At 49.6% G+C, this 19,613-nt stretch overlaps 1 protein-coding gene across 4 annotated transcripts in view; it reads left to right on the top strand.

Annotated features, from left to right (window-relative positions):
- The window catches only part of AGBL2 (AGBL carboxypeptidase 2), a 226,613-nt gene extending 212,400 nt beyond the window's left edge, over window positions 1–14,213 (top strand). For all 4 annotated transcript variants that reach the window (XM_063944554.1, XM_063944555.1, XM_063944553.1 and 1 more), the window contains one exon: window positions 13,917–14,213. In XM_063944554.1, coding sequence (XP_063800624.1) covers window positions 13,917–13,931 — 15 coding nt within the window. In that variant the 3' untranslated portion in view covers window positions 13,932–14,213. The remainder of the gene's footprint in view (window positions 1–13,916) is intronic.
- Window positions 14,214–19,613: the final 5,400 nt, after the last annotated feature.

Raw genomic sequence — 19,613 nt, 5'->3', positions numbered from 1 at the left:
TATATTTAATGCGCAGGTTATTACGTCGTGCGCGGTTATCAGCGTCCTCCTGTTGGTCCTGGATCAAGTAGATATCCTCTTGCATGACTTGAACAGAATGTTCTAGCTCTTGCTGGAAGGTGATGACCTCATCGATTTTCTGTTCAACATCATTGGTGCGGGCCCCGAGATCAGATATCTCCGCCTTGAGACCGGAGATGGCTTTGTGAATCTCGGAATGGAAGGCCTGTTTTAGCGACTTCATTTCCGTTAAAATTGAGGCGAAGCAATCTTTCATGGAGGGGTCTGGGACAGACGAGTCTTCCTCCGATTCCGAAGCCAAGTCAGGGTGGGGGGGCGGCAGGTAGTTTGGCTGCACTAGACTTCATTTTGGAAATGAAGGACGATATTTCCGCCGATGCTGCTGTGGCTTTCTTAGACTTGGATTTAGATTTAGGCATGGTGTGCGACAGTCCCGAAGATAGAGAGGGTCAAAGGTCAAAGCCGAGCCATAACGTGAGTAGTTAGTGATCCATCATGAAATGAGTATAGAGAATAAACATAGAAAGACCCCCAGGGTCGTACCCGCAGGCACTCAGCAAGCCATTCCCCCGGCCACCAGTATCATGGAGGGCTGATATGTAGAGGTGCACTGCCAATGTAGGGAAGAGAGATGATAGGCCAACATATGTGGGGGCCCAGCTGATCACAGCTTAGATGCCCAGCGCGGCTCACAATTGTGGTCCCGGCTACACACCGAGGGGAAGGCCGCAACCCGCAGGAGGGCTAAAAAAAGCGCTCCCCGATTCCGCGGGTCCCCCTCAGTGGTTGCAGCGGGGCTTATGAGAGTGTCAGAGGGGCTCCTGGGTTCTCAGGGAGGGGATGAAAATCCGTGGGGTTATATATTTTAAAGTGCCCACTGGAGTAGCATAGAATTATTTCTTCTCACTCTGCTAGCCCCTTTCACCAGTAATTTACCCCAAGTTAGCCACCGGGGGGAGCCCTTGGCTTGGGTTTTGCTGTGGAGCCTATGGTTTGGTGGGCCCTGTCATCAGCCAGGCAGTGTGCTTAAAGAGAGTCCCTGGACTCTGGATGGGGGCTAGGCCGCAGCCCGCAGGCAGGCGGCAGGGATCTCGACCAGGTCCCAATCTCCAGCCTCAGATGCAGGGGGGTGACCAAACCCCTTCATTAGCCACGAGTGCGGAGGTAGGGAGAGAGCGTGTGTGCCCTGCTGATCTGCGTAGCAGTGCTCTCCGGCCAGGACAGGTGTCCGGAAGTATGGCGGGTCCCGAGGTCCGCACAGCGCGCGGCGGGAGAGGACAGCGCGTCTCCCCCTCAAGGTGAGCCAGCAGCCAGGTGGTCCGGGCGGGTGAAGCCTCCGCGTCTCGGGGCCGCGGGCGGGGAGCGGCAGCTCAATGTGGGCAGCTGGCGCGGCAGTCACGGGACGGACTCCGGCTGTGGAGCGAACTCACCGCTGCGGAAGGGTCCCTCTCCAGGTCCTATGAGCAGGTCCCGATGGATGCAGGTAGGGGGTCCGGTCTCAGCAGGGTGCTCGCGCGCGCCGCCGGGCGAGCTCCTCCGGCTTCCGCTCCACTCCAGGCCCCGGCTTCCGTTTGGGGAGGTAGGCCGCAATCCGCAGGAGCGCTTAAAAGCGCTCCCCGACTCCGCGGGCTCCCCAGGTATCGGCAGTAGGGTCAGGCAAGCCTGAGAGGTGTTTTATGGCTGGATTGGGGTACAGGAGCAGGGGGAAAAAGGGCTTTATGAGCGCCGTTTAGGGAGAGCTAGTTTGCTGCACGTCTTCCCAGTTTGCCAGCCAGGCCACGCTCAGGCCCTCAGGTTTTAATGTTCCTAACTCATATATTGCCCTCCTCTCCGCTTTTGCTAACTGTGTCGCAATATCTTTGCGTCTCCAGTCGCCCTTAATATGTCGAATGGCGGAGATGAGGTCCGGGTAGACGAACGGTCCTTCTTGAAGACGATCTCTTCTTAGTGGTACAGGCCAAGGGTCTTCGATGGACATGGCCAGAAGATCCGCGTACCACACCCTCCGAAGCCAATCTGGGGCAATTAGAATTGCCTGGACTCCCAGATTTCTGATGTGCTTTAGCACCGTGGGGAGTAATGGAATCAGAGGAAACAGATAGACCAGCTGGTAAGGCCAAGGCGACGTCAGTGCATCCACTGCCCTCGCCTGAGGGTCTCTGGTTCGTGAGCAATACCAGGGAAGTTTCTTGTTGAGACGAGAAGCCATCACGTCAATTTGCAGGCAGCCCCACCGGTTGATGACCTGCTGGAGTCCGCACTCCTGGGTGGAGATCTTGACTACTCAGGAAGTCCGCTTCCCAGTTGTCCACACCGGGAATGAAGATTGCTGACATTGCTCTTGAATTTCTTTATCTTTGCCACCTCTCGCATGCAGGCTCTGCTTTTTGTCCCTCCTTGTCGAATGATATACGCCACTGCTGTGGCATTGTCCGACTGTACCTGGATCGCATGAACCTTGAGCAGAGGAGAGGCCTGAAGCAGAGCATTGTAGATTGCCCGAAGTTCCAGAATGTTGATCGGAAGGAGGCTTTCGTGAGCTGACCACCTGCCCTGGAACTGCGCCCCTTGGGTGACAGCTCCTCATCCTTGTAGACTCGCATCTGTCGTGAGGAGGGTCCAATCCTGAATTCCGAAAACTCCGGCCCTCCAGTAGATTGGAGGACTGCAGCCACCACAGGAGGGAAATCCTGGCCTGAGGCGACAGCTGTATCATCCGGTGCATCGGAATGTGAACAGGACCATTTGCTTAGGAGATCAAGCTGAAAAGTTCTGGCATTGAACCTGCCATATTGGATCGCCTTGTAGGAGGCATCCATCTTCCTCAACAATCTTATGCAGAGATGGATGGACACTCGAGCAGGGCCACCGTATCCATCAACATCCCCGGGAACAGAAGCCACTGAGTCAGCTCCAGGTGGGACTTCTGTAAGTTGAGGATCCACCCATGGCATGACAGAAGTTGGATAGTGTGGTCGATATGGAGCAACAAAAGCTCCCTGGATCTTGCTTTGATCAGAAGGTCGTCCAGGTAAGGAACAATGTTGACTGTCTGGACCCGGAGCTGGAACATCATTTCCGCCATCACCTTCGGGAACACCCTCAGAGCTGTGGACAGGACAAAGGGCAGTGCCTGGAATTGGAAGTGATTGTCCAGCAGTGCAAACGGCAGGTACGCCTGATGAGGCGGCCAAATTGGAATATGGAGGTAGGCATCCTTGATATCCAAGGAGACCATGAATTCCTGATCTTCCATGCCCGCAATCACTGCTCGCAGGGATTCCATTTTGAACTTGAACACTTTCAAGTAAGGATTCTAGGATTTTAGATTCAAAATGGGTCTTACCGATCCGGTTTCGGCACCACAAACAGGTTTGAGTAAAACCCTTTGCCACATTGTGATATTGGTACTGGAACAATGATGTGGGACTGGACCAACTTTAGGATGGCCTGTTGCAACGTAACTTGCATATCCTCCAAAGCTGGTAAGCTTGATTTTGAAAAATCGTTGGGGAGGAGTACTGTCGAACTCCAGCTTGTAGTCCTAAGAAATGAGACCTCTGACCCAGGTATCCTGGCAGGAAGCCTCCCAGATGCGGCTGAAGTGACGCAGTCGAGCTCCCACCTCGAGATCCCCCTCGGGGTTGTCTGTTCTTGAGAGCTGTTGCTTACAGGCTTTCTGGACTTACCTCTGGTTCCTCTATTCGCATTGGAAGCACCTCTGTCCTTAGATTGAAATCTGTGAGAATGAAAGGACTGGACAGACGGCCCCGGGTAGGAGCGTCTCGCCGGCGGCGCCCCAGAGGGGAGAAAATAGGATTTTAATACCTACCGGTAAATCCTTTTCTCTTAGTCCGTAGAGGATGCTGGGGACTCCAAAAGGACCATGGGGTATAGACGGGATCCACAGGAGACATGGGCACTTTAAGACTTTAAATGGGTGTGAACTGGCTCCTCCCTCTAGGCCCCTCCTCCAGACCTCAGTTATAGGAAGTGTGCCCAGGGAGACGGACATTTCGAGGAAAAGGATTTTTGTTAACCAAGGGTGAGACACATACCAGCTCACACCACAACACACCGTACAACATGGCATTTAACTAAACCAGTTAACAGCATGAACTAAAAAATCAGCAACAGGCTGAATGAAACCAAAACACAACCTTTGTGTAACAAAAGCAATAACTATGAACAAGTACTGCAGATAGAGTCCGCACTGGGACGGGTGCCCAGCAACCTCTACGGACTAAGAGAAAAGGATTTACCGGTAGGTATTAAAATCCTATTTTCTCCTTCGTCCTAGAGGATGCTGGGGACTCCAAAAGGACCATGGGGTCTATACCAAAGCTCCAGACCGGGCGGGAGAGTGCGGATGACTCTGCAGCACCGATTGCGTAAACATGAGGTCCTCATCAGCCAGGGTATCAAACTTGTAAAATTTTGCAAAAGTGTTTGAACCCGACTAAGTAGCTGCTCAGCAAAGTTGCAGCGCCGAGACTCCCCGGGCAGCCGCCCAAGATGAGCCCACCTTCCTGGTAGAATGGGCCTTCACTGATTTCGGTAACGGCAATCCAGCCGTAGAATGAGCATGTCGAATCACACTACAGATCCAGCGTGCAATAGTCTGCTGAGAAGCAGGAGCCCCAATCTTGTTGGAAGCGTACAAGACAAACAGAGCCTCTGTTTTCCTAATACGAGCCGTTCTGGCAACATAAATTTTCAAAGCTCTGACCACATCGACAGACTTTGAATCGGCCAAGGCTTCAGTAGCCACAGGTACCACAATAGGTTGGTTCATGTGAAATGAAAAAACCACCTTTGGTAAAAATTGTTGACGAGTTCTCAACTCCACTCTATCCTCGTGGAAAATCAAATAGGGGCTTTTGTGAGACAAAGCCGCCAATTCCGACACCCGCCTTGCGGACGCCAAGGCCAATAGCATGACCACTTTCCAAGTGAGAAATTTCAACTCAACAGTTTGTAAAGGTTCAAACCAATGTGACATAAGGAACTGTAACACCACGTTAAGGTCCCATGGTGCCACTGGGGGCACAAATGGAGGTTGGATGTGCCACGCCTTTCACAAAGTCTGTACTTCTGGAAGTGAGGCCAATTCCCTTTGAAAGAAAATTGATAAGGCCGAAATCTGCACTTTAATGGAGCCTAACTTCAGGCCCGCCTCCACACCTGCTTGTAAAAAATGGAGAAACCGACCCAGCTGAAATTCTTCCGTAGGAGCCTTCTTGGATTCACACCAAGACACATATTTTCTCCAAATACGGTGGTAATGCTTCACCGTTACCTCCTTCCTAGCTTTCAGTAGAGTGGGGATGACCTCACCGGGAATACCCTTTCGTGCTAGGATTTTGCGTTCAACCGCCACGCCGTCAAACGCAACTGCGGTAAGTCTTGGAACACGCACGGCCCTTGCTGTAACAGATCCTCTCTTAGCGGAAGAGGCCAGGGATCTTCTATGAGTAATTCCAGAAGATCCGGATACCAGGCCCTCCGTGGCCAATCTGGAACAACGAGTATCACCTGAACCCTTGTTTTTCTTATGATCCGTATCACCTTTGGGATGAGTGGAAGTGGAGGGAACACATAGACCGACTGATACACCCACGGTGTCACGAGGGCGTCCACTGCTACTGCTTGAGGGTCCCTCAACCTGGAACAATATGTCTGAAGTTTCTTGTTGAGGCGAGACGCCATCATGTCTATTTGAGGAATTCCCCAACGACTTGTCACTTCTGCAAAGACCTCTTGATGAAGACCCCACTCTCCTGGATGGAGATCTTGTCTGCTGAGGAAGTCTGCTTCCCAGTTGTCCACGCCTGGCATGAAGACCGCCGACAGAGCGCTTGCCTGTTTTTCCGCCCAGCGAAGAACTTTTGTGGCCTCCGCCATCGCCGCTCTGCTCCTCTGTGCGCCACTGCTGTTATGTTGTCCGACTGAATCGGGGCGGGCAGGCCGCAAAGAAGATGTTCTGCTTGTAGAAGGCCGTTGTAGATGGCCCTTAGTTCCAGAATGTTTGTTTATGTGCAGACAAGCCTTGGGAGACAGGCTTATCTTCCGGTGCATGCGTAGGTGAGACCCCGACCACTTGTCCAACAGGTCCCACTGAAAAACCCTGGCATGGAACCTGCCAAACGGGATGGCCTCGTAGGCCGCCACCATCTTCCCCAGCACCCGAGTGCATTGATGAATCGACACCCATGCCGGTTTCAGAATCCCCTTGACCATGTTCTGTATTTCCAGAGCTTTTTCCATCGGGAGAAAAATTCTCTGCAGTTCCGTGTCTAGAATCATGCCCAAAAACGTCAGCCGTCGGAATCAACTGAGACTTTGAAAAATTTAGGAGCCAACCATGTTGCTGCAGAACTGTCAGGGAGAGCGCAACGTTTTTTAGTAACTGCTCTTTTGATCTCGCCTTTATCAGGAGATCGTCCAAGTATGGGATAATTGTGACACCCTACTTGCGCAGGAGCACCATCATGTCCGCCATTACTTTGGTGAAAATCCTCGGGGCCGTGGAAAGACCAAACGGCAACATCTGAACTTGGTAATGACAATCCTGAACCGCAAACCTCAGGTAAGCATGATATGGAGGATATATGGGGACATGTAGGTAAGCATCCTCTATGTCGACTGACACCATAAAATCCCCTCCTTCAAGACTGGAAATCACTGCTCGGAGAGATTCCATCTTGAATTTGAATCTTTTCAAATATAGATTGAGGGATTTTAAATTCAGAATCGGTCTGACCGAGCCATCCGGCTTCGGGACCACGAACAGGTTCGAATAAAACCCGTCTCCCCGATGTGACGGGGGTACCGTGACAATGACTTGCTGTTGAGACAGCTTTTGTATTGCCGCGCACACCACTTCCCTTTCCGGAAGAGCAGCTGGCAAGTCGATTTGAAAAATCGGTGGGGGGGCACGTCTTGAAACTCCAGTTTGTATCCTTGGGCCACAATTTCCAGCACCCAAGGATCCAAGCACCCTGAGTGAGCCCAGACCCGACTGAAGAGTTGAAGACGCGCCCCCACCGGTGGAGCCCCAGCATCATGCGGTGGACTTGGCAGAAGCCGGGGAGGACTTCTGCTCCTGGGAGCTTGCCACAGCTGGTGATCTTTTTCCCCTTCCCTTACCTCTAACAGCAAGGAAGGAGGACCCTCGTCCTTTTTTGAATTTACTAGACCGAAAGGACTGCATCTGATACTGAGGCGTTTTCTTCTGCTGTGGAGGGACAAAAGGTAGAAAAGACGACTTACCCGCGGTAGCTGTAGATACCAGGTCCGCGAGGCCCTCACCAAACAAAACACCACCTTTATACGGCAGCGCCTCCATAGCCCTCTTAGAGTCAGCATCACCATTCCATTGATGAGTCCATAATGCTCTCCTAGCCGAGATTGCGATGGCATTGGCCCTTGATCCCAAGAGGCCAATATCTCTCGCAGCCTCCCTTAGATAGACTGCAGTGTCCCTGATATGACCCAGGGTCAAAAGAACGCTATCCCTATCCAGGGTGTCCAAGTCAGATGATAAGTTATCTGCCCACTTCTCAATTGCACTACTCACCCATGCTGATGCCACTGCAGGTCTGAGCAGCGTACCCGTAGTGACATAGATAGATTTCAAAGTAATTTCCTGCTTACGATCCGCAGGATCTTTTAGGGCCGCCGTGTCAGGGGACGGAAGCGCCACTTTCTTGGACAGCCGTACTAGTGCCTTGTCCACGTTGGGGGTCGACTCCCACATTTTCCTATCCTCAGAGGTAAACGGGTATGCCCAGGGCTGTAACTACGTGTGTGCCAAGTGGGCTTGGCACACAGCGCAGTTGCCCTGAGGGCGCACGGCCAGCGGCATGTAATGAGTCAAATTGACTCATTACATGCCGCCTCTGCTGTGTGCGCCGTGCTGTGGAGGGAGAAGAGACCAGTGCCGGGGCAGCGGAGAAGGAGGAGGAGGGAGGGGGAGCAGGGAGCCGCAGCAGCGCTATTTCATTGGTAGTAAGCGCCGCTGCAGCATCCCCATCTCCTTCTGTATTGGCTGCCCGGCGCTGCTGTGGATGCTGGGATGCGGTTCCTCCATCAGGACCCCACAAAGTCCTTTGGGGGGACAGAGAGAGAGTATGCCAGCACACACCAGAGCGCTATATAATGCAGGGATTAACACTATAACTGAGTGATTTTTCCCCCAATAGCTGCTTGTATACATATATTGCGCCTAAATTTAGTGCCCCCCCTCTCTTTTTAACCCTTTGAGCCTGAAAACTACAGGGGAGAGCCTGGGGAGCTGTCTTCCAGCTGCACTGTGAAGAAAAAATGGCGCCAGTGTGCTGAGGGAGATGGCCCCGCCCCTTTTTCGGCAGACATTCTCCCGCTTTTTCTGGAATACTGGCAGGGGTAATTTTACATCTATATAGCCTCTTGGACTATATATGATGTAGATTTGCCAGCCAAGGTGTCATATATTGCCCTCAGGGTGCCCCCCCCCCCATAAATTCAATATGGGTCTGACCGAACCGTCCGGTTTCAGGACTACAACATGGTCGAATAATAACCCTCTCCTTGTTGAAGGAGGGGAACTTTGACCACCCCCTGTTGAAGATACAATTTGTGAATTGCAGTTAACACTATTTCCCTCTCGTGGGGGGTAGCCGGCAGGGCCGTCGGTGAGGGGCCATCTCCTCTAAGTCCAGCTTGTATCCCTGAGACACAATATCTATTGCCTAGGGATCCAACAGGGAGTGAACCCACTTGTGGCTGAAATTTCTAAGACGTGCCCCCACCGGGCCTAGCTCCGCCTGTGGAGCCCCAGCGACATGCGGTGGATTTTGTAGAGGGCGGGGAGGACTTATGTTCCTGGGAACTAGCTGTGTTGTGCAGCTTCTTTCCTCTGCCCCTGGCAAGAAAGGACGCACCTCGGACTTTCTTGTTTCTTTGTGATCGAAAGGACTGCATTTGATGTCGTGCTTTCCTAGGTTGTGCTGGAATATAAGGCAAAAGATCAGAATTACCAGCTATAGCTGTGGAGACCAGGTCCGAGATCCCTTCTCCACACAATCCTCAGCCTTGTAAGGTAAACCTTCCATATGCCTCTTAAGTCGGCATCACCTGTCCATTGCATGTTCCACAGGACACGCCAAGCAGAAATCGACATAGCGTCGACTCTAGAACCCAGTAGACTAATGTCTCTTTGGGCATGTTATATATATATATATATATATATATCTAAGACAGCATCTTTTATATATATATATATATCTATATATATATACATACTAGGGTCTCAATTTCTGCTGATAAGGTATCTGTCCACGCTGCTACAGCGCTATAACCCCATGCCGACACAATTGCCGGTCTGAGTAGTGTAAATGGACTTCAAAGTACCTTTACTGCATGCTATCTGCAGGATCCCTGAGGATAGCTGTTAAGTCAGCGCTACCTTTTGGGCAAATGTGACACCCTAGGGCAGGCTTTCCCAACCACGGTCCTCAAGGCACACTAACAGTGCATGTTTTAGTGATATCCAGGCTTCAGCACAGGTGACTTAATTAGTAGCTCACTTATTTTGATTTAACCGTCTGTGCTGCAGCCTGGATATCACTAAAACCTGCACTGTTGGTGTGCCTTGAGGACCGTGGTTGGGAAAGCCTGCCCTAGGGGAAGATTCCCATCGTATCCTGGCCCTAGTAGGGAAAGGATACTCCCTGAGAATTCTTTGTGGGAAACTGCAGTCTCTTGTCTGGAGATTCCCGCTCTTTTTCTTCATGAGAGGAGGGAAATTTACCTCAGCTTTCTTCCCATTAAACATGTGTACCCTTGTGTCAGGGACAGATGACAGACACATGGTAGTTCAATCAGGGACAGATGAGTCATCAGTGATATGCAAAACATCTTTTATTACAATAATCATATATTGAATACTTTCCTGCCATTTTGGCTGTAACTTTGCATTATCATAGTCGACACTGGAGTCAGACTCCGTGTCGATATCAGTGTCTATTATTTTGGATAGTGAGCCTTGAGAGACTCTGAAGGTCTCTCAAGGCAATTTAAACATGCTTGGGACAGGCATATGAATATCCTTACAAAGAATTAAGGTTAAAAAAGGGTTGAGATTGCCTAAAGGATAAAATAAAAAAGGGGCAGACTAGATGGGCCAAGTGGTTCTTATCTGCCGTCAAATTCTATGTTTCTATGTCTCTGCGACATAGGGACAGACATGGGTAGATTCTCTGTCTGTTCTCTAATCTTTTGTGCAATAAATTTACCTTAGCACTTAATTTCACATATCCAAACAGGTGTCGGCGTTGTCGACGGAGACACCACTCACACACACATTTGCTCCATCTCCTCCTTAGAGGAGCCTTTTACCTCAGACATGTCGACACACACGTACCGACACACACCACACTCAGGGAATGCTCATCTGAAGACAATTCCCCCACAAGGCCCTTTGGAGAGACAGAGAGAGAGTATGCCAGCACACACCCCAGCGCTATAAACCCAGGAATAACACAGTAACTTAATCCCTTAAAACCCAGTATCTGCTGTTTATATAGATTTTTGCGCCTAATTATGTGCCCCCCCTCTCTTTTTACCCTCTTCTACCGTGTATCTGCAGGGGAGAGCCTGGGGAGCTTCCTCTCAGCGGAGCTGTGGAGAAAACATGGCGCAGGTGAGTGCTGAGGAAGAAGCCCCGCCCCCTCGACGGCAGGCTTCTGTCCCGCTAAAATATATATCTTTTTGGTGGGGGCTCATACATATACAGTGCCCAACTGTATATATGAGTACTTTTGCCAACAGAGGTCCATATGCTGCCCAGGGCGCCCCCCCCTGCGCCCTGCACCCTTACAGTGACCGGAGTATGTGAGGTGTGTTTGGGGCAATGGCGCACAGCTGCAGTGCTGTGCGTTACCTCATTTGAAGAATGGAGTCTTCTGCCGCCGATTTCGAAGTCTTCTTGCTTCTCCTTCTCACCTGGCTTCTGTCTTCCAGCTCTGCGAGGGGGACGGCGGCGCGGCTCTGGGATCGGACGACGAGGGTGAGATCCTGTGTACGATCCCTCTGGAGCTAATGGTGTCCAGTAGCCTAAGAAGCAGGACCTAGCTTCAGAGAGTAGGGCTGCTTCTCTCCCCTCTGTCCCACGATGCAGGGAGTCTGTTGCCAGCAGAGCTCCCTGAAAATAAAAAACCTAACAAAATACTTTCTCACAGCAAGCTCAGGAGAGCTCACTGAACAGCACCCAGCTCGTCCGGGCACAGATTCAAACTGAGGTCTGGAGGAGGGACATAGAGGGAGGAGCCAGTGTACACCAGAATCTAAATTCTTTCTTAAAGTGCCCATGTCTCCTGCGGAGCCCGTCTATTCCCCATGGTCCTTAAGGAGTCCCCAGCATCCACTAGGACGTTAGAGAAACATGGATTTCCTAGCAGTAACTTTGGAAATCCAGGTATCCAATTCAATCCCAAAGAGCCATTCCCCAGAAAAGGGGAGGGATTCCGCACTACATTTGGATTCTGCGTCCGCAATCCATTGACGCAACAGGGCCCTGCGCGCCGACACTGCCATGGCAGAAGTCCTAGCATTAATGTTCCCCATCTCCTTGAGCGAATCACAGAGGACACGTGTAGTGTCCTGAATGTGTTTTAGGAGGTTAATCATAGTGACCAAGGGCATATCCTCCGAGAGGCCCCCCTGACTTTGTTTCCCAGGAATGAATGGCATGGGTCATCTAGCAACCTGCAATGACCGGCCTTTGCAATACACTTGCTGCCATGTATAGAGATTTGAGTGTACTCTCTATTTTCCTATCCCCAGGATCCTTTATGGTAAAGGAGCCTGGGGCAGGCAGCACCGCCTTTTTGGACAGAGGAGAGACTGACATCAACCCCTGGGGGTTGCTCCCAAAATTTCCTACCTTCAGGAGCAAATGGGAAAGTGCGCAAATAATTTTGGGGCACTTGGAATTTTTTTGTCTGGATTTTTCCAGGCCAGCTTGAATAGGTCATCTAACTGCAGAATCAGTGAAAGTGACATTGTTTGTTTTGTACAAAAAAAAAAACCGCAGCGTCCTCTAGAGGGAGCTTTAACACATCCCGTATAGCCAGAATTAGGGGTTCAATACCCTGAGCAGAATCGGGATCCCCACTAACGGGGTCTAAGTCCTCCCCATCCTCATCTATATCAGAGAGTAGTGCAGGTTAACCATGCTTTTGTGGTCCTGCATGAGAGAAGGGAGGCTGTGCCGCATCTGCCCTAGCAGCTAAATCTGCAACAGCTTGCTGTAGCAACTACGTTTTCTGTACATTAGCAGTGAGCTGGGATGACATATCTGACATCATAGTTTTAAGAGACCCTAGCCAGTGGGGCTCTGGACCCTCTCCCCCAGCCCCTTCACTGATTTGTGAATATTGACTGCATTGTTCACATGAAATAGAATCAGAAGATAATGGAGAGAATCTGGTGTGGCATACACTACACAGCTTGTGTGTTTCACAGTAAGCACAATAACATACACATACATCCAGACAGTTATATTGCAAGCCTGCCCTACTGTATGTGAGAGCAGACCCACAGAGAGGACACCAGTACACCCTTAGCTGTACAGCCCCAGTGAGGCTGTTAGCTAACTATATCACAGTAAACACTAAAAAATTCTGTCCTGTAGAGGACCCAGATAGTGTACAATAGCGGCTCTCCCCCTTTGCTACACCCTGTACCAGATATCCAGCGTGGCTGCGGAGTCAGGAAGCGCTGTGTGTGCTGTAGATGACTGCAGTAAGCAGAAGAAGGCGCCAAAATGCCTCTTCCCGCTCTGAGGAAGCTCCGCCCCTTCCAATGGCGCTGGAGATACAGTTATTTATACTGGCAATGTCTTCTTTCAGCTAAAAAAACATCACAAGTGCCAGTCTACATGGGGGAACTTAGCGGGGAGACACCCCAATATCCCTTATGGATGTTAAGAGAAATAGGATTTTAATTACCTACCAGTAAATCCTTTTCTCATAGTCCATAAGGAATACTGGGCGCCCGCCTCTGTGGTTAGACTGTTCCTGCAAGTTTTTGTTCTTGTGTGACTAGGTTTCCATCTGTTGTTGCGGTTGCTAGTCTGTTCTGCCGTGTGCTGGTTCGTTAATCTCACCACTAGTTGTATTGTCATGTTTCCTCCTCTAAAGTATGTCCATCTCTTTCGGGCACAGTTTTCCTAGACTGAGCTGTGAAGGAGGGCATAGAGGGGAGGAGCCAGCACACCCCGTTTGAAGAAATTTAAAGTGCACCGACTACTTTGGACCTCATCTATACCTCATCGTACTAAGCGTCCCCAATATCCCTTATGAACTATGAGAAAAGGATTTACGGGTAGGTAATACAAAATACTATTTTTGTTGGGAGTCAATTAACCTACCAGTATATTTTTGGATTGTTGGAGGAAACCGGAGTACCTGGAGGAAACTCACGCAAGCACAGGGAGAATATATAAACTCCACACAGGGCCATGGTGGGAATCGAACCCATGACCACAGTGTTGTGAGGCAGTAATGCTAACCATTACACCATTCGAACCAAACCAGGTGATGAACTGTATATCTAGCAGGCTACCGCAAGGTTCAGCAGTCAGGGTGAGAAGCGTCAGAGGACTTCCTTGTCAGACTACCGCACCCCCCATCCCCAGGCTTCATATGTTTTCAATACCATTTGCTCATCAGACCTCATGACATTGTGTTTATGGAGAGACATGTAGATTTTTGTTTCCTGGCCCTATACTGGAAGACAGGTCATAATCTCAGTAATACCATCATGGGGATTATTATTTTTTTTATGTCTTTGGTTCCTATTTGTACTACAAAATGCAGTGTATCTATTTACCAGGATTATCTTTATTTTAGAAATCTACAATGTGAGCCAGATTTTCAAAACACAAACATGCCAATCTGCAGACCACCTCACACTTCGTGCCAGCAATGATGAAGATTGGAGGAGAGTGAATCATGATTTGGCAAAGTCCATACAAGGCCGGGACATCAGCGCAAATACCCAATGATCGCCAACGGCACACAGCTGCGGTATCCTTACACTACAGCCAGAAATGAGGGCGTCTGACAACTTCAGCTTTAATCAGTAAATTGATTTCATGCCAGTCCAGTATTTTCTGTTTATTGCTCAATAAACTGTAATTGAAGGTGTTAAGTGGTGGGCATTTTCAGCAATGGTGACCGCATGGCAAGTTGTGCAGTTTAATGCTGGGCATAGGTTATACATTTATCTGGCAGATCTGCTTTATAGCAGCGGATCACCCAGATAATTGTAGCATATGCGTTTGAACAATCCAAAACTTTCAATCAGTTGGGCAGGCAGAATTGTCCATCCTATGTGATATTTGGAAGTTGCAGGTTGGGCACATCAAGTAACATTTCCCATGTTCCCTCACAAAGTAGAAACGGGGAAATGTCTCCTGCTCAGGGGAGAAGAGAAGATATTGTAGCCATATACTATTAGAGTTCTACACTGCGAGAGATCTCAGTGTATGCCCAAGTTAACTGCAGGCTGTCAGACTGCCTGATTAAAGTCTGTTTCACAGGCATTTTTTATCGGACTATGTATTCATTTTTTGTTTTACATGGAGTTAACAAATATGTTAAACCCCCCATCCCCCCCAAAAAAAACAATCAAGTCTCTCATTTGAAATAAAAATTAAGCCATTGCCTGTATACCAGCAGTTAGGATGCACACAGGGAGAATGAATTCCAGTTTGGCAGATGGATAATAGGATTTTCTCTAACGTCCTAGTGGATGCTGGGGACTCCGTCAGGACCATGGGGAATAGCGGCTCCGCAGGAGACAGGGCACAAAAAGTAAGCTTTTAGGATCACATGGTGTGTACTGGCTCCTCCCCCTATGACCCTCCTCCAAGCCTCAGTTAGGTTTTTGTGCCCGTCCGAGCAGGGTGCAATCTAGGTGGCTCTCTTAAAGAGTTGCTTAGAAAAAGTTTTTAGGTTCTTTATTTTCAGTGAGTCCTGCTGGCAACAGGCTCACTGCTACGAGGGACTTAGGGGAGAGAAGTGAACTCACCTGCTTGCAGGATGGATTGGCTTCTTAGGCTACTGGACACCATTAGCTCCAGAGGGAGTCGGAACACAGGTCTCGCCCTGGGGTTCGTCCCGGAGCCGCGCCGCCGACCCCCCTTGCAGATGCTGAAGATTGAAGAGGTCCGGAACCAGGCGGCAGAAGACTTTCAGTCTTCATCAGGTAGCGCACAGCACTGCAGCTGTGCGCCATTGTTGTCAGCACACTTCACACAGCGGTCACGGAGGGTGCAGGGCGCGGGGGGGGGGCGCCCTGGGCAGCAATGTATAATACCTGTATGGCAAAAAATACATCACATATAGCCCTTGAGGCTATATGGATGTATTTAACCCCTGCCAGATATCACAAACTCCGGAGAAGAAGCCCGCCGAAAAGGGGGCGGGGCCTATTCTCCTCAGCACACAGCGCCATTTTCCCTCACAGAAATGCTGGTGGGAAGGCTCCCATGCTCTCCCCTGCACTGCACTACAGAAACAGGGTTAAAACAGAGAGGGGGGGCACTGATTTGGCGATATGAATATATATTAAATGCTATAAGGGAGGAACACTTATATAAAGGTTGTCCCTGTATAATTATAGCGTTTTGGTGTGTGCTGGCAAACTCTCCCTCTGTCTCCCCAAAGGGCTAGTGGGTCCTGTCCTCTATCAGAGCATTCCCTATGTGTGTGCTGTATGTCGGTACGTGTGTGTCGACATGTATGAGGAAAATGTTGGTGAGGAGGCGGAGCAAATTGCCTGTAATGGTGATGTCACTCTCTAGGGAGTCGACACCGGAATGGATGGCTTATTTATGGAATTACGTGATAATGTCAACACGCTGCAAGCCGGTTGAAGACATGAGACGGCCGGCGATCAAATTAGTACCTGTCCAGGCGTCTCAAACACCGTCAGGGGCTGTAAAACGCCCATTTACCTCAGTCGGTCGACACAGACCCAGACACGGACACTGATTTCAGTGTCGACGGTGAAGAAACAAACGTATTTTCCTTTAGGGCCACACGTTAAGGGCAATGAAGGAGGTGTTACATATTTCTGATACTACAAGTACCACAAAAAAGGGTATTATGTGGGATGTGAAAAAACTACCTGTAGTTTTTCCTGAATCAGATAAATTAAATGAAGTGTGTGATGATGCGTGGGTTTCCCCCGATAGAAAATTATTGGCGGTATACCCTTTCCCGCCAGAAGTTAGGGCGCGTTGGGAAACACCCCTTAGGGTGGATAAGGCGCTCACATGCTTATCAGAACAAGTGGCGGTACCATCTACAGATAGGGCCGTACTTAAGGAGCCAGCTGATAGGAGGCTGGAAAATATCCTAAAAAGTATACACACACATGCTGGTGTTATACTGCGACCAGCGATCGCCTCAGCCTGGATGTGCAGAGCTGAGGTGGCTTGGTCGGATTCCCTGACTAAAAATATTGATACCCTTGACAGGGACAGTATTTTATTGACTATAGAGCATTTAAAGGATGCATTTCTATATATGCGAGATGCGCAGAGGGATATTTGCACTCTAGCATCAAGAGTAAATGCGATGTCCATATCTGCAAGAAGATGTTTATGGACACGACAGTGGTCAGGTGATGCAGATTCCAAACGGCACAAAGATGTATTGCCGTATAAAGGGGAGGAGTTATTTGGGGTCGGTCCATGGGACCTGGTGGCCACGGCAACTGCTGGAAAATCCACCGTTTTTTACCCTAAGTCACATCTCTGCAGAAAAAGACACCGTCTTTTCAGCCTCAGTCCTTTCGTCCCTATAAGAGTCATATCTGCCCAGGGATAGAGGAAAGGGAAGAAGACTGCAGCAGGCAGCCCATTCCCAGGAACAGAAGCCCTCCACCGCTTCTACCAAGTTCTCAGCATGACGCTAGGACCGTACAGGACCCCTGGATCCTACAAGTAGTATCCAAGGGGTACAGATTGGAATGTCGAGACGTTTCCCCCTCGCAGGTTCCTGTAGTCTGCTGTACCAATGTCTCCCTCCGACAGGGAGGCAGTATTGAAAACAATTCACAAGCTGTATTCCCAGCAGGTGATAATAAAATTACCCCTCCTACAACAGGGAAAGGGGTATTATTCCACACTATATTGTGGTACTGAAGCCAGAAGGCTAGGTGAGACCTATTCTAAATCTGAAATATTTGAACACTTACAAAGGTTCAAATCCAGATGGAGTCACTCAGAGCAGTGATAGCGAACCGGGAAGAAGGGGACTATATGGTGTCCCGGGACATCAGGGATGCTTACCTCCATGTCCCAAAATTTGCCTTTCTCACCAAGGGTATCTCAGGTTCGTGGTACAGAACTGTCACTATCAGTTTCAGACGATGCCGTTGGATTGTCCAAGGCACCCCGGGTCCTTACCAAGGTAATGACCGAAATGAGGATTCGTCTTCAAAGAAAATGGACGACCTCCTGATAAGAACAAGGTCCAGAGAACAGTTGGAGGTCGGAGTAGCACTATCTCAAGTAGTTCTACGACAACACGGGTGGATTCTAAATATTCCAAAACCGCAGTTGTTCCGACGACACGTCTGCTGGTCCTAGGGATGATTCTGGACACAGTCCAGAAAAAGGTGTTTCTCCCAGAGGAGAAAGCCAGGGAGTTATCCGAGCTAATCGGGATCCTCCTAAAACCAGGAAAAGTGTCAGTGCATCATTGCACAAGAGTCCTGGTAAAAATGGTGGCTTATTACGAAGCGATTCCATTCGGCAGATTTCACGCAAGAACTCTTCAGTGGGATCTGCTGGACAAATGGTCCGGATCGCATCTTCAGATGCATCAGCGGATAACCCTATATCCAAGGACAAGGGTGTCTCTCCTGTGGTGATTACAGAGTGCTCATCTTCTAGAGGGCCGTAGATTCGGCATTCAGGATTGGATGCTGGTGACCACGGAGGCCAGCCTGAGAGGCTGGGGAGCAGTCACACAGGGAAAAAAATTTCCAGGGAGTGTGATCAAGTCTGGAGAATTCTCTCCACATAAATATACTGGAGCTAAGAGCAAATTTATAATGCTCTAAACTTAGCAAGACCTCTGCTTCAAGGTCAGCCGGTATTGATCCAGTGGGATAACATCACGGCAGTCGCCCACGTAAACAGAAAGGGCGGCACAAGAAGCAGGAGGGCAGTGGCAAAACTGCAAGGATTTTTCGCTAGTTGGAAAATCATGTGATAGCACTGTCAGCAGTGTTCATTCCGGGAGTGGACGACTGGGAAGCAGACTTCCTCAGCAGGCACGACCTCCACCCGGGAGAGTGGGAACTTCATAGGGAAGTTTTCCGCATGATTGTGAACCGTTGGGAAAGACCAAAGGTGGACATGATGGCGTCCCGCCCGAACAAAAAACGGGACAGGTATTGCGCCAGGTCACGAGACCTTCAGGCGATAGCTGTGGATGTCCTGGTAACACCGTGGGTGTAACAGTCGGTGTATGTGTTCCCTCCTCTGCTTCTCATAACCAAGGTATTGAGAATTATAAGACGTAGAGGAGTAAGAACTATACTCGTGGCTCCGGATTGGCCAAGAGGGACTTGGTACCCGGAACTTCAAGAGATGCTCATAGAGGACTAATGGCCTCAGGAGCTAAGAAGGGACTTGCTTCAGCAAGTACCATGTCTGTTCCAAGACTTACCGCGGCTGCGTTTGACGGCATGGCGGTTGAACGCCGGATTCTAAGGGAAAAGGCATTCCGGAAGAGGTCATACCTACCCTGGTCAAAGCCAGGAAGGAGGTGACCGCACAACGTTATCACCACATGTGGTGAAAATATGTTGCGTGGGTGAGGCCAGGAAGGCCCCACGAAGAAATTTCAACTAGGTCGATTTCTGCACTTCCTGAAAACAGGAGTGTCTATGAGCCTCAAATTGGGGTCCATTAAGGTTCAAGTTTCGGCCCTGTAGATTTTCTTCCAGAAAGAATTGGCTTCAGTTCCTGAAGTCCAGACATTTGTCAAGGGAGTATTGCATATACAGCCCCTTTTGTGCCTCCAGTGGCACCGTGGGATCTCAAAGTAGTGTTGGGATTCCTCAAATCATATTGGTTTGAACCGCTCAAATCTGTGGATTTGAAATATCTCACATGGAAAGTGACCATGTTGTTGGCCCTGGCCTCGGCCAGGCGATTGTCAGAATTGGCGGCTTTGTCTTACAAAAGCCCATATTTGATTTTCCATTCGGACGGGGCAGAACTGGGACTCGTCCCCAGTTTCTTCCTAAGGTGGTGTCAGCGTTTCACCTGAAACAACCTATTGTGGTGCCTGCGGCTACTAGGGACTTGGAGGACTCCAAGTTGCTAGACGTTGTCAGGGCCCTGAAAATATATATATATATATATATATATATATATATATATATATATATATATATATATATATATATATATAATTCCAGGACGGCTGGAGTCAGAAAGTCTGATTTGCTGTTTATATTGTATGCACCCAAAAAGCTGGGTGCTCCTGCTTCTAAGCAGACTATTGCTCGTTGGATTTGTA

Source organism: Pseudophryne corroboree, chromosome 11 (genome assembly GCF_028390025.1).
Source record: "Pseudophryne corroboree isolate aPseCor3 chromosome 11, aPseCor3.hap2, whole genome shotgun sequence".
NCBI classification, from domain to species: Eukaryota; Metazoa; Chordata; class Amphibia; order Anura; family Myobatrachidae; genus Pseudophryne; species Pseudophryne corroboree.
This window is presented reverse-complemented; position numbering and strand designations above follow the sequence as displayed.